Here is a 13006-nt window from a genome sequence, read left to right on the forward strand (position 1 = left end):
ATTCATATACGGAAGGGTACACAACCGAGATTTTTGCAGGGGGTAGGGGGGGGGGCAGAGATTTAGGAGAGAGGTGGAGGGGAGTCAGCTGGCTCGGACTGGTAAACAGTCAAGCCAGGCGTCCACATCACCCGTCGGACTGGGGCAAACGGCGACCTCCTCGCGGCACAAGCACCGGAGGTGTGTGAGAGAGGGGGTGTCACTGTTGAAGAGCATCCCATTGTAGTGCTTCCATAGCCATGAGAAGGAAAGGAGAACGAAGGTTGATACCAACCACTTAGGTTATAGCGGGGGAGAGACAGACATCCTGTAGAGATCGAAGCGAGGCCTCGTGCGGCGTCGACGCACCAACAAACGCCCAGAAGTGCTAGGTGAAGGTGCACTGGAAGACTAGGTGATCTGCAGTCTTGCAGGGCGCCTCACAGCGCCTCACACTGGACAACCAGTCTCGGCCGTGGAGGTGATGCTTTTTCGGAGCAACGCACTCCGGGTGTTGATCCGGCCCTGAACCGGGAGCCAAGTGAAGAAACAAACCCAGGAGGGGGCTTGCCTCCGCCATACGAAATCGTGGAATGTGGCGACCACCCCACCAAAAGAGTAGAGGTAGTAGAGCTGGGCGGTCTGGAACCCATGGGCAGGTAAGGAACAACGCTCAAGCACCTGGTCATCGGTTGAAGTGGAGCTGAACCCTGTCTAGAACCATCAGCAGGGCATCGAGATGACGAGCCCCAGCGGCAGTGAGGCGGGGGATGAGTTGGGACCACACCTCCAGCAAGGCCGCAGGCATCGAGACCACGACGCTCATCACATGCGAGAACATGGTGGGCATAAAGCTACAAAGGGGGTCGACGGGCAGCCAGTTGTCGAGCCAGAAGGCGGTCCGTTCACCGTTGCCAACTGCAACAAAAGAGATAACCCTGTAGAGCAGCATGAGCTTGATGAGAGCACCCTAGTGGCTCCCAAGTAGCCGCGCGATCGCAGACCGGCATCCGGTCCCGCGCAGACTAGAGCCACACAGACCAGGGTGTGTTGTTGCTCGAATGCAGCCGATGCAGGAGCTTCACAAGCAGGAACTTGTTTTGCGTCGTTAGGTCCTGGACATCAGAGTTCTCACCCAGCCTACTACTTTATTACTGTCACTGGGCATCCATATTCTCTGTCCTCTATTCTTCCTAGCACCTTCTGCTCTAGAGCTTGTGTTGACTCTGTAAAGTACAAAAGTCTGTGTATATGTCCCAAGTGCTTCATATTAGAATATGGAAACTTCAAAATTTGTTCCAAGTTTTGGGCCTTTTGGCCGTTTGTGAATTGCACAACAAGGGCAGAAGGTTTCCCTAATCTTTAAGACAATCTTTTTTTTTGGTACAACGGAAAAAAGATCTAAACCTAATCGGCTACTGATACAATGTTAGAGGAATAACAATTTAATCTATTGCCAAGGATCTAGGGCCTTATGTTAGGAGATAAATTAGGAATCCGAAATACAAAAAGGAAATATAAGAAACTTAGTACAGTAAGCACCTCTCTGTAACAGCCTCAATGTTGACTAGTCTCTTTATCCTGAGTTCTTGAGTCTTGACCCAATCAATTCATTGACCCCTTTAGAAAATTAAGCAATTTGTTTGATCTTTTATGTCATTGATGCTAGTTCATTGGAGTAGCTGTTATAATATTTGTTCTCGTTGCATCAAAGAGCATGAATGCAAAATCGATTTGTTTCATATAGTGTTGCTTTTTCTACAATGTACTCCGTCCGTTCCTAAATATAAGTCTTTCTAGAGCTTCCACTACGGACTACATACGGAGCAAAATTAGTGAATCTACACTCTAAAGTACGTCTATATACGTCTGTAGGTAGTCCGCATTGAAATCTCTAAAAAGACTTATATTTAGGAACGGAGGGAGTAGGTTATAGCTGTATTACTTTTTCCAGACCTTAATAATGCTTGTTCCATGCAGCAACTTGCTAGTGAGTCCTGGTCTGTGGCAGTTGATCGCGCATGTGGGGGGCTTCTGGATGCATTTATCGTCACGTGTTATAAGGATCTACATGTTTTGCGAGAATGTGCAAGTAAAGTGAATTTCAATAACCTTCGAATTATTGTGTATGATTTTACTAGGCCACGGTGAGATTAAAGGCCCTGTATCTTATTCAATATTCTGTTACATTTTGATATATTCTAATTCTGTGACCTTCTATAGATTGATCATTCCTGATGGTTCACTTCCTACAACAGAGCACCCTACAGTACTATCAGTTATTCAGTCAGAAAATCACACTGTGCTGAATGTATTGGTGGATCAGGTACTGCATTATATAATCTCAAAGAACTACTCTGTTTGTTTCAGAAAAGTGGTCCATTTATCATATGCTAAATACCAGGAGGCACAAAATTTGAGTATTATATAATGGAATTGGACTGTCTTTACCCCTACTTATGTCATATTTCAATCATTTGATATCTTCGGTACCATTGACTGTGCGGGTTGAGGATGGAAAAGTTGTAACAAGCCAACAATTGAAATCTTCCCTGAATGGATAATTGTTTTGAAACTTATAATCCAAATAAACCTGACATCTGTTATGAAATAGTTTTTAATTATGAGATATCAATAAGCATCACACTGTTTTTTTTTGGTCAGATCCTTCAGTTTGACATGTTATTATTAGAGCCACATTTGCAAAGTTCCTTTGTTTCAGGGTCATGCTGAAAGGCAGGTCCTGGTTAAAGATTATGAAGTCGGAAAATCTCTTGCATTTGATGATAGGATGCGGAATATAAAGGAAGTGTATACTTCTGATGGGGACAAAATGTAAGTCTCGGTGGTGATGCTAATATTAGTTTGGTCGTATTCCAGCCATTTACTTGTTATATCAAGCAGTTTACCATAAATAATCCTTGCTAGAAGTAATTTTAGAATCCTTATAGGCGTTCCTATCTCCATATGCCGCCAAATATTCATGTAATTGCAGATTCCTGCTTATCAATTTAGATTTGATGAATTACCATCTTGCAATTTTAGCGGGAGTACTCCCCCTTCTGAAAAAAACATCTTGCAATTTTGTGGGACCGACTAGCTCGAATGCACCGATACGGATACGGGTATCAGTATCGGGCCAATACGGATACGTAAATTCGACATTTTGAAAAAGTGCCAATACAAACATGTTGTATTATTTTTAAATAATTGATTTAGTGTTGGTCCCTCCAGGTGATTTCTCTATGATTGTAACATGACTCCACAATGGTGCCCTTAGATTTGTAGGTACAGTACGAGGTTCAGCATAGCCATCTGGAGGAGATGAGAATATGAGATCTTCAGAGATCAGAGGAGAAAGAAGAGGGGATGAGCTTGGCTGTGCAGGAGAAAAGGAGAAGAGAAGTGCACATACCTGTCTGCTGCGTGAGAGGGGACGTTGGTGAGGAGGAGCAGCAGCTCGTCGCCAGCTAGCCGCTGCCGCCGCCAGCCCTGGGTGAGGAGCTGCTAGGCACACAGACGCCGGTCGCCGCCTGGTGTGAGCTTGGGAGGGAGGAAAGAAACTAGGAGGGAAAGGATGGGGGGCATTGGGGTACTAGGGTTGCTGGCTGCCTCTTAACTGGGTTGTGTGGGCTCTTAGATGGACTGAGCCGTATCCAAAACGAATTGAGAAAGTATCCTTCAAGTATCTGAATTGTTTTTAGTCATTCATTCACAGATATTCCATGGATACGTAGCGGGGGTGTATCGGTACTAGATACAGTATAGGATACCGATTCGCTGGTCGCCTAAAGTATCGGTGCATTCGAGACGACTAGTGACTTGAGATCAGTTTCTGGAGTTCCCCAGTTGGTTTGATGGCACACGGGAGCATTTGGAGGGCCAACTAATCACAGTTCCCTGATTCGCAATCCGCTTGTTCATGAGTTGTTATTCATGCTTCGTCGCTTCCTATAAGTAGAGTTATTTGGAGTATGTGCATCTCTAATCGAAAAGCTTACCTCACATGCATTAGATGCAGAGCGAATGGTCAGAAATGATGGTCGGCAGACATATCATCATCACCAACTTGGTGTTTTATAGGAGTAGAGAAGTTAGAGTATACACTCATGGAGTGTTTGGTGGGGTGTGGCTTTAAAATAAGCAGCTGTTGTCTGTCGGTTATTGCAAAGCTGCTGTGAGGAGTAGAGCTATTTGGAGAGCTGGTTGTCTGGGATGTGACTGTAGTACAGTAACTAGAATACTCGTCCAATGCTGATATTCTGTTTATGTACTGATTTAATGATAATAACCTCATGTTTTCCTGATTTAGCTCTATTTCCCCGACTTGTGAGCTGTTGTATGTAGTCTTATTAGAATAGCATACTTCTTTTAGCTAACTTATTTAATAGAATGATGTCATGTACAAACAAAATGCTTGACATATTATTTTCTAGATATATCATTAAGCCAAAATTTCAACATAGTGCATTCAACAATATGTTTTGCATATGTGATGCTACTAAAATGTACTTTAAATTCTTTTGCATGTCATTCATTATTTAGAGGTTTCAAAGTATTATGTCTGCTATTTTTATACCAAGAACAAAATCTGCCACCAAAATTGCATACACATAATAGTAATAATTACCTAAAAAATGCATAGCATTGCAGCAGGAGCATGGTCACATGGACAAGAACCAATGTGCGTAGATTATTATTTTTTGGTCTCAACCATTTATATAGATTACAAGCAATTCACTCAGCCAAATCTGAATCCATTCCTTTTGTAATTTCGTCCACCATCATCCATTTACGACTACAAGCATCCATTCATCATGAGAAAGAAACCAAAGGGAAAAATAGAGAAGAAATCCAAAGCCAGGATCCAGCGCGGGCTTGCAGTCGCTCGATGGCAGGCTGCTGTGAGGTGGATCCAGCGAATGCTTACGGTTGCTGGGTGGGCAGGCTGGTGGTCCTGTTCTTGCCGGTACGGGGCTGCAGGGCCAGCTGCCGGCGGGGGTCGTCGTAGTTGCAGAGGAGGGCCGTGGAGGAGCAGCGGCGTCGCCCCAAAGTGGGTTTGCAGGGGAGTAGCCGTGCCATGCCTTGCTGCCTAGGAGGAGCCGCACCATGTCTAGTTGTCAAGAGGAGAAGTTATAGAGGAGAAGCAGATTGCTGGATGGTGCCTTTTTCTGGTGTCTGGAACCGGAGGAACCACAAGAGGGCAGTGGTAGTGGCAACCCTAGTGCTGCCACCCTGGATCTCGCATGGGGTGGCAACTCGGGGATGGGAAAAAATGAAGATAGAGGCCGGTTGAAGGGATTTCTGTGCGAGGAATATCCATTTATATGTGTATCAGCGTGTAGGATGTTTCAAAAGCCAGAAAAGCATGCTTTTGCTCATGTGCACTAATTAATGAGCCACCATGCGGTTTTTTTAAAAGCCAGCTGGTTGGTTGGGCTTTGGCTTATGAGCGCACAAAACCAAAGTCCAACCAAACACGTCACATAGTATGTCAATTTGGAAAATTCACATTTGAAAGTCATGACCATGTACTGGGCCTCTTCTTTCCATCTCCCATGCCTCCTTCCACCCGGCCCGCGTGCGGTACTCACTGATTGCTGCGATAGTGACCACGCTAGGTCATGGAGATAAAGAGAAATACCAGCAGCTACTACAGCGAGGATAAGAAGCAACGGGGCCCAAGGTCTCATTTCCCTTCTCTTCTTCAGCCCGTAACCTGACGGTGTCTAGATAAGCATTCCAGAATGGTAGTGGCCTGCAATTCTGAAGACCCACCATGATTATAGACCATGCGATTGGACAGTAATCCTGGTAACTGACTGTGGCCCCATCCAAAGTTTGCTGTCGCCACTGGCATCCTTATCACAATGGTTACTGTGCCTCTCCAGCTCCCTATCTGCCTTGTGCATCCAGGGATGCTGCAGCCCTTTGAGGAGAATACATAATCCTAGTACTATTCTCCCTTGTTGAAAGAAGGGTGTGGGCTGGCTGGGTTGATATTGTGCTAAAGCTTGCTAGCGGCCTATGCATATCCCATATGCAGCCCCTTGCACTCCTCATGTTGGCAACTCCCTTATCCAAAAATTCCCAAGTGTTTGTGCAGGCAGTCACTTTGTCCGCCCCCTCTCTCCTCCCTTCTTTCCACTGAACTCCCTAAATTGCTCATGCGGCAAGTTGAGGTTGCTTCCTCCAGTTAGTGCAGTTATGTAATGAGACGTATATTTAATTGACCTCTTGATAACATGATAAAAAGGTGAGAAAAATTCGGGGAAGTAAACGCTTCTATAGAAGCATCTCATAAACTGATTTTTCCCGAAGCAGAGCTCACCATTGTTGCTATGTCTCGTGTGTTTCAACTCTCACGGCAGTTTTACAGTTTACTGACGAATTCTCTGTTCATGAACTTTTGGGAAATAAAACATCATGCAAATTGCTAGATACTCTCTCCGTCTGGGTTTAAAAGGCCGGAGGGCCATGAAGCCATGTCCTGATTTTTAGGCCAGGTATAATTAAGATCCTACTTTTTTGCTGGATTCAATTGGGGTTTTCTTCGCTGATTTGTTGAATTAATTACCGAGAGAAAATGCGATGCATGCAAAAGCTAGGGGCGAGGCTGCATGCAGAATTAGCCAAGGCATGGCCGAATTAAATGGACTCCCTCTCATTGGTGGATGCTGGATTAATTCCTCCTTGGTTCAGTGTTTTGGCTCATAGGCTTTTTAAACGCGGACGGATGAAGTAACTTCTTTCGCTTAGGAAATGAGCATGCTGTGATCTGTTCATTCTTTGATGATTCTGCTGCCATTGAATTTTTCTTGTAGATTTTCTAGACGTACTGTTGAGACTTTTTATCCTCCTGCAAGCAAAAAGGGAAAACGTAATCGTTTGTGCAGTTCACTGGGAGAAAAAATTGCTGAACTTAAGAATGAAGCAGAAGGTATTCAAAGAACAATCGTGGAAAAGAACGGTCAGAAAAGCAAGTTAGTTAAAGATCGATGTGACCTTGAACAGAAAATAGCAGATTCGAAGGTAAAATTCTTATTGATGTGTAATGCATTTCAATTATCTCGTAACTTGCCATGTTGCTTTGCAGAGAAAACGAGAACCTGAGGAGTATTGTTTAGAGAAAAAAATACTGGAACTTGATGACGCCAAGAGAGCTTTTGCTGAAATTAATAGATATGGTGCTGTGGATAACACTGAACTAGAGGAGGACATAAAGGTTTGCTCCCTTTTTCCTTTCTTGAGGAACCATCTATCTCATTTCACTGCACTAGGTATAATGATCTTCGTTATCTAAGCAAAAACTTTATCAGTTTTGTCATGTTACTTTTTTCTGCAGAAAGAGAAGAATATCATTGTGGAGAGGGAACCATTACTTAATAAGATTAATACAAAGTTAGCAGCAGCTTCACGAGAAGTGAACGATAGAAGAGAAGCTTACAAGACCTTTATGGGTATGATAATTTACTGGCATTACACTGTTAAGTTGTTTAGCATTCGAGTTTTTGCATTTCGATCTTGAGGTAACTAACCATGCTTGCCACATTGTAGCATTTTACATCAGAATTACGCTCTTTTTCATGTTAGATTTGTGTACATAATGTACGGCACAATGCAAGCAGGTTATAAATAATGATAGAGGAATTGGCGTTAGCGTCTGTGAAGTAGGCATCCGACAAATGGAAGGCAACAATCTGCAAAGGATTCAATATAGCTTAGTTATAAAGCTAGTATGTTCGATCTTTTAGGCAATATCTGTCCTCTGATGAAAATAAAACACCCGCTCATTTTTTATTTTATTGTGTTATTCCGGTGAGGCCATAGGCACGTAAATGCATGATAAAATATGCAGAAAACCCCTTATACAACTGGGATATTACATGGCTATTATGTACAACTTAGAGCAGTTTCTAGTTGGAACTTGTTTGTCAAGTAATTTTTTTTTTTGCATTCCGAATTTTGCATAGGTTTTTTTCATTTACGATTATTATTTAGAAACAATTGGCGACCCCCCCAAACACACATACACAAGCACTAGGTTTCTGTTCTTTCTGTTGAAACTTATGGATACACCTTGAGCTCTGAGGCCTGGCTCATCCTACAAGCTGCCCTCTTTGTGTTTAGGTGGCTGAGACCATTACACATGTGATGGTCGCGTGTCTTTGCTAAACAAGTTTGGGTGGAGATCTTACAGAGTCTGGTCCAGGTGGCGCTTGTAGACTGAAATCATTTTTAATTCCAAAATTGGTGGTTTGAGGCGATGCTGTTAGTTAAAACTCATCGGCGAAAGGGATTCACTCGTTGGTCACGGAGTAGCTTGTTTTCCTTGGAAAGACCATAGTGGATGTGATTTTAGGGTAGAAATTCTAGGTTCAGCCAGCTTGTTCAAGAGATCAGAGAGGAATGTACTCTTTAGTGTTCTGCTGGCTCCTTTGAGTTTGAGTCTCTTTGGCCTTGATCTTTGTTTGTTCTGCTGGTTGTTTGTTTGATTAGTGTGCTGGCGCGCTTGTAACCTTTTCTGGTGTCTTTTGAGTTTGGGTGTGTGTGCGTGTTCCGTGTGAGTGGTCAAGGCCCTTTTGGGTCTCTTATATTATGTGTTTTTCTCTTCTTAAGATAATAATGACGGGCACCTCTTCTGCTGGTTCGACAAAAAGAGACTTATGGATAAACCAGTTTTTTTAGCCTAGAGATTACCTAGTACCAGAATATCAAATTAATTTCCTGAAAGTTACTGTTCTGCTGCCTGTGGCTGCCTCCTTAGCTGTAATTACTATTCTCTGCGGATTTAACGATAATTTTTTTATTCCAGATTCTGTGAATGAGGAGACAGGGGATCGTATTAGCGCAAATGATGAATTAGAACTTGTTAAGCGTAAACTAGATGCAGCTGAGCAGGTGCTTCTCCTTATCTTGAAGTCATAACTCTATACTCTCTCTGTTCCAAAATAAGTGTCGTGGTTTTAGTTCAAAATACCACAGCACTTATTTTGGAACGGAGGGAGTAAATGCTATACAGTTCGCTCTTAATTTGTGTTTCTATGGTCTTTGATATTTTGAGTATAGGTGAGATGTACTGGAAAGCATTTGTTTAATCTATCGGTTTCATGAAAGCATCAATGAGCAACACGTCTTCCCCTTTCCTTTCTTACCCTGTGTAAACACTGTATTGTAAATGACCCCCTTTTGCTCGATTAAAGCTGGCATCCATTTTGTCTTGCAGCTGTATGGCTCCTATGGTCTGTGACCCTCCCCACCTTAGTACCACATGTGATATTTCCATTATGATTTTATTTAACTTTGTTTCAAATGGAAAATATGTATTATATTGTAGAAGAAGTGGATAACCATCACACTTTTGTTTCGTTAGAATATGACACTAGCTCTTTACCTACACCACTTTTTCTATGGATTTTTTGTTAAACTTTGCCTCTTCTGGACACAAACTATCACCATCAACAACTTGGCCCAACAAGCTGTGGTTATTCCTATCGGGAAGAAATTAGAAAATTGTGATCACTCAATTGTCTGTAGCATGTATGTACTGATGGTAGTTTCTTCCATTGAATATGTGAACCAGGAGAAGGCTCACTATGAAGGTCTCATGACAACCAAAGTTTTACCTGCTATTAAAATGGCTGAGGCAGAGTATGCAGATCTTCAGCAGCTTCGACAGGTTTTTGTTCTGTTACTGGCTTTAATTGCCTTGTTTTACTTTGTTGAACTATGATTGTTTCTGTATGGTTCTTCTCTAAGAGAAAGTGTGTTCTGTTATAGTTAGAGTCAGTGTGGGCCTGAAAATTCACATTGCCAAAAGAATTACAAAACTTGATAAGAGAACAGTTTCTTAATAAGTAAATAAGATAAATACAGTGTCTAACATTCTGATGGAATGAACCCGCTGCAAGAGGCAATAAAAGTGACGATTCTTGATTTTATTAATTGACAGGATGAAATACAAAGTAGTAAGATTAGCGTGAGTGTTCACGTAATTTGATTTTTACCTATTGAATGGACAGATGGTGTTTCAGGATGGTCTAGAACCACCAAACTCATGTTTTTTGGGTATATTTTTGGAAAAGGTCATACCTTGAATAGTGGCCGAACTTAAACCAGCAACTTCATCTTGCATTTATGTACTTTAATTAGAGTAATGCTGGACGTACTTGTCAACTTAATGCATCCAGCGTGTGTGTTCCGTTAATTTCTACGAAGCATTTTTAACACCTGGACGTATCAGGTCTTCTGTGTTACCTGACTCACATGTGAGTGATGACCTTATATTCTGTAGGATAACTTCAAGAAGGCTTCGACTATTTGCCCTGAGAGCGATATGGAAGCTCTGAATAATGTTGCTGGATCCACCCCTGAACAATTAAGTGCCAAGTTAAATAGACTGAAACAGAGATTTGATCAAGAAAGCAGAAGGTTTGGAACCAACTTGGTCATAGTGGCAGGAAAAAGTTGATGCCCATGAGTTTTTATCCTTTGTGAATAATAACAGTGATAATAATCTGAGCAGACATGCTGAGTCCATAGACGATCTGAGGGCATTGCATGACAAAAAGGAGCAGAAAATCTTAAGTAAGCAACAGCTGTATGCAAGTTTTAGGCTGAGAATTAATGTAAGTTCATTACTTCATGTTTCCCTACCTATGTTGGCATGTTTGACTTTGATATGTTCATTGCACTCTACCGGATCTGCTTTTGACCCAAGTATATTGCTGTGCAGTCGTGTGAAAAATTATTGGACTTGCGGTGGAATAAGTTCCAGAGAAATGCTGGCCTTTTGAAGAGACAATTGACATGGCTGTAAATACAAGTTTCTTTCTTGGATGTTTATCATCTGTTTTTCTGCTGGCTTTGATTTCTCTTATCCATCAGTTTGAAACGGTTAGTCCTGATAGGTCGTCCAACTTTATTGTTTTGAAGGTTCAATGAGCACCTGGGAAAGAAAGGTATCAGTGGATTCACCAACGTGGATTACCAGAGTAAAGTTTTATCTATTGAGGTGTAAATCCTTCATAACATTGCCATTTTGCTGTGTACATAGTGGTTGGAGGATTTGTGCTTCATGTAACAGTTGTGTATGGTGTTTGATGTAGCTAACGATGCCTCAAGATGCATCGCATGATACCATCAGAGACACTAGAGGACTGTCAGGTACCTGTACCATGGTTGTAACTTGCAAGATGGTATTTTTCACATTTCATTTATTGGTCAGAATACCATTCACCAAGTCGTGTTTCTTTAGGAATCTTTTGCTAGTATTTCATACCCATGTTTTCGATAACTACAACTTTTGCTATGCATCTTGGTCCAGGGGGAGAGCGATCTTTTTCGACACTTTGCTTCGCTTTAGCTCTTCATGGGATGACGGAAGCACCTTTTAGGGCCATGGATGAGTTTGATGTATTCATGGTGAGCAAACACGACGCTTTCTACAACCATCCTGTTAATGACAAACCAAACCTTTTTATTGGCGGTATCTGATTTGCGCAGGATGCGGTGAGCCGCAAAATAAGCTTGGACACCCTTGTAGATTTTGCTGTTGCACACGGGTCACAATGGATATTTATAACGCCGCATGATATCAGGTCTGAAAATCGCCTGTAGTTTCTCTCATTCGTGTTCTCGTAAATGGATATTTGTTATGACATCTATGTTTCCTCAGCATGGTGAAGCCTGGAGATCGGGTCAAGAAGCAGCAACTGGCCGCCCCTCGCGGTTGACTCAGGACTGGGTTGTCTGTCATTGTGCTCAGTAGTGTATATATCTCCTTAGCCTTAGGATCCACGTTTGACAGAACCTGTCGGGAACTGCTCGCTTTGTAATTAAGTTAGTGGTGTTGGTTGATTAGGTAGCATCAGGAGCAAAAGAATTACAGATGACAAGGACGAACAAGAGTTGCCATCTGCCAGATAGTATGTACGTTCATAAGAACAGAACAGTTAGTTTAACTTTAAGGTTGTAGACGCCTGGACTTTGAAGAAACAACTCTACAATGCATAACTGTACCAGGCATGTGTAAAAAGAGGTGCTACATTCTGGGATCAGCTCTCTGCAGATATGTAGCTTCGTTGCCTGTCATTCTGCTCCCAGGTTCAAAAAATAGCACCCAAAAAAAAGGGAAAAAAATCTGTTTTTTGTTGACAAACATTCTTCGGTGTTCTACCCTACATATAAATTCTTGTGGAGAAATCACATTCCTGACACTTTAGGTAAAAAGCCAAAACAGGTAGCCCAAAATGCTTCAGAAATGGCGTTTTTCATAGTATTGCTTGCTTTTGTTTTTTCTTCTGTCCTGAGCACATTGAATGTTATTTCGTCATGAAATTTTTGCAGAGGAGTAGAACAGTTAGACTTTTTTCTGAAATAATTCTTGTATTACTCAAAAGTCGGTCATACAATCTTGTCCAATAATTTCCTGGGCTAGAGCCTTCCTGGGCCAGAGCCTAGCCACACCGCCGTTCGGCATTGTAGCCTACCAAAATTAGCCATGAAGTGACTAGCACTATTACAGTTCTGACGAGTGTGAGTAATACAAGAATTTTGTTCCTCCATACTATTAACAATCTCCCTAATGATGAAAGCATGTTTTGATTTGTTGCCTGTTCCTTCTTTGATCATCGAGATAGCCTTCAAACAATCTGACTCAACATCAATGGGTGAATTACTCCATTGTAGTGCCAATGGAAATCCCTATTTTATCCCTAGTAATTCTGCTTAGTGCATGTGTATAGATGTCTGCATGAGCTAAAAATGATAGAGCCATCAAAGAGTCCCTGAGGATCATGCCAGCACCCCCTTGACCTTCCAAGTATGAGCATCTGTGTTAAGTTTTTTTTTTTGAAAGGATCTGTGTTAAGTTTTAACTCTGCCCACGGTTTGGTCCACGAACTGATATTGGCTGTGATGCATCTGTTTGTGTTGGTGGCTCAGAACTAGCACCTCCTTTTCCTTCAAAGAGTCAGCTTGTGGATTCAAGTGCATGCCCTGACAGAGACATCAACAGGAGGGAGTG

At 42.2% G+C, this 13006-nt stretch overlaps 1 protein-coding gene across 1 annotated transcript in view; it reads left to right on the forward strand.

The window, feature by feature from the left end:
- Positions 1-11896, forward strand: part of LOC123135715 (structural maintenance of chromosomes protein 6B) — a gene marked incomplete at its 3' end in the record, with an annotated part of 23848 nt that extends 11952 nt beyond the window's left edge. The window contains 16 exon segments of the mRNA XM_044554899.1: positions 1960-2126; positions 2203-2305; positions 2702-2814; positions 6804-7011; positions 7076-7204; positions 7325-7439; positions 8795-8880; positions 9563-9658; positions 10274-10410; positions 10505-10607; positions 10715-10794; positions 10915-10993; positions 11088-11145; positions 11306-11403; positions 11485-11579; positions 11657-11896. Of these exon segments, the coding sequence (XP_044410834.1) occupies positions 1960-2126; positions 2203-2305; positions 2702-2814; positions 6804-7011; positions 7076-7204; positions 7325-7439; positions 8795-8880; positions 9563-9658; positions 10274-10410; positions 10505-10607; positions 10715-10794; positions 10915-10993; positions 11088-11145; positions 11306-11403; positions 11485-11579; positions 11657-11714 (1725 nt within the window).
- Between the last annotated feature and the right edge of the window lie 1110 nt (positions 11897-13006).

The sequence above is a fragment of the Triticum aestivum genome, chromosome 6B, assembly GCF_018294505.1.
Source record: "Triticum aestivum cultivar Chinese Spring chromosome 6B, IWGSC CS RefSeq v2.1, whole genome shotgun sequence".
In the NCBI taxonomy this organism is placed as follows: domain Eukaryota; kingdom Viridiplantae; phylum Streptophyta; class Magnoliopsida; order Poales; family Poaceae; genus Triticum; species Triticum aestivum.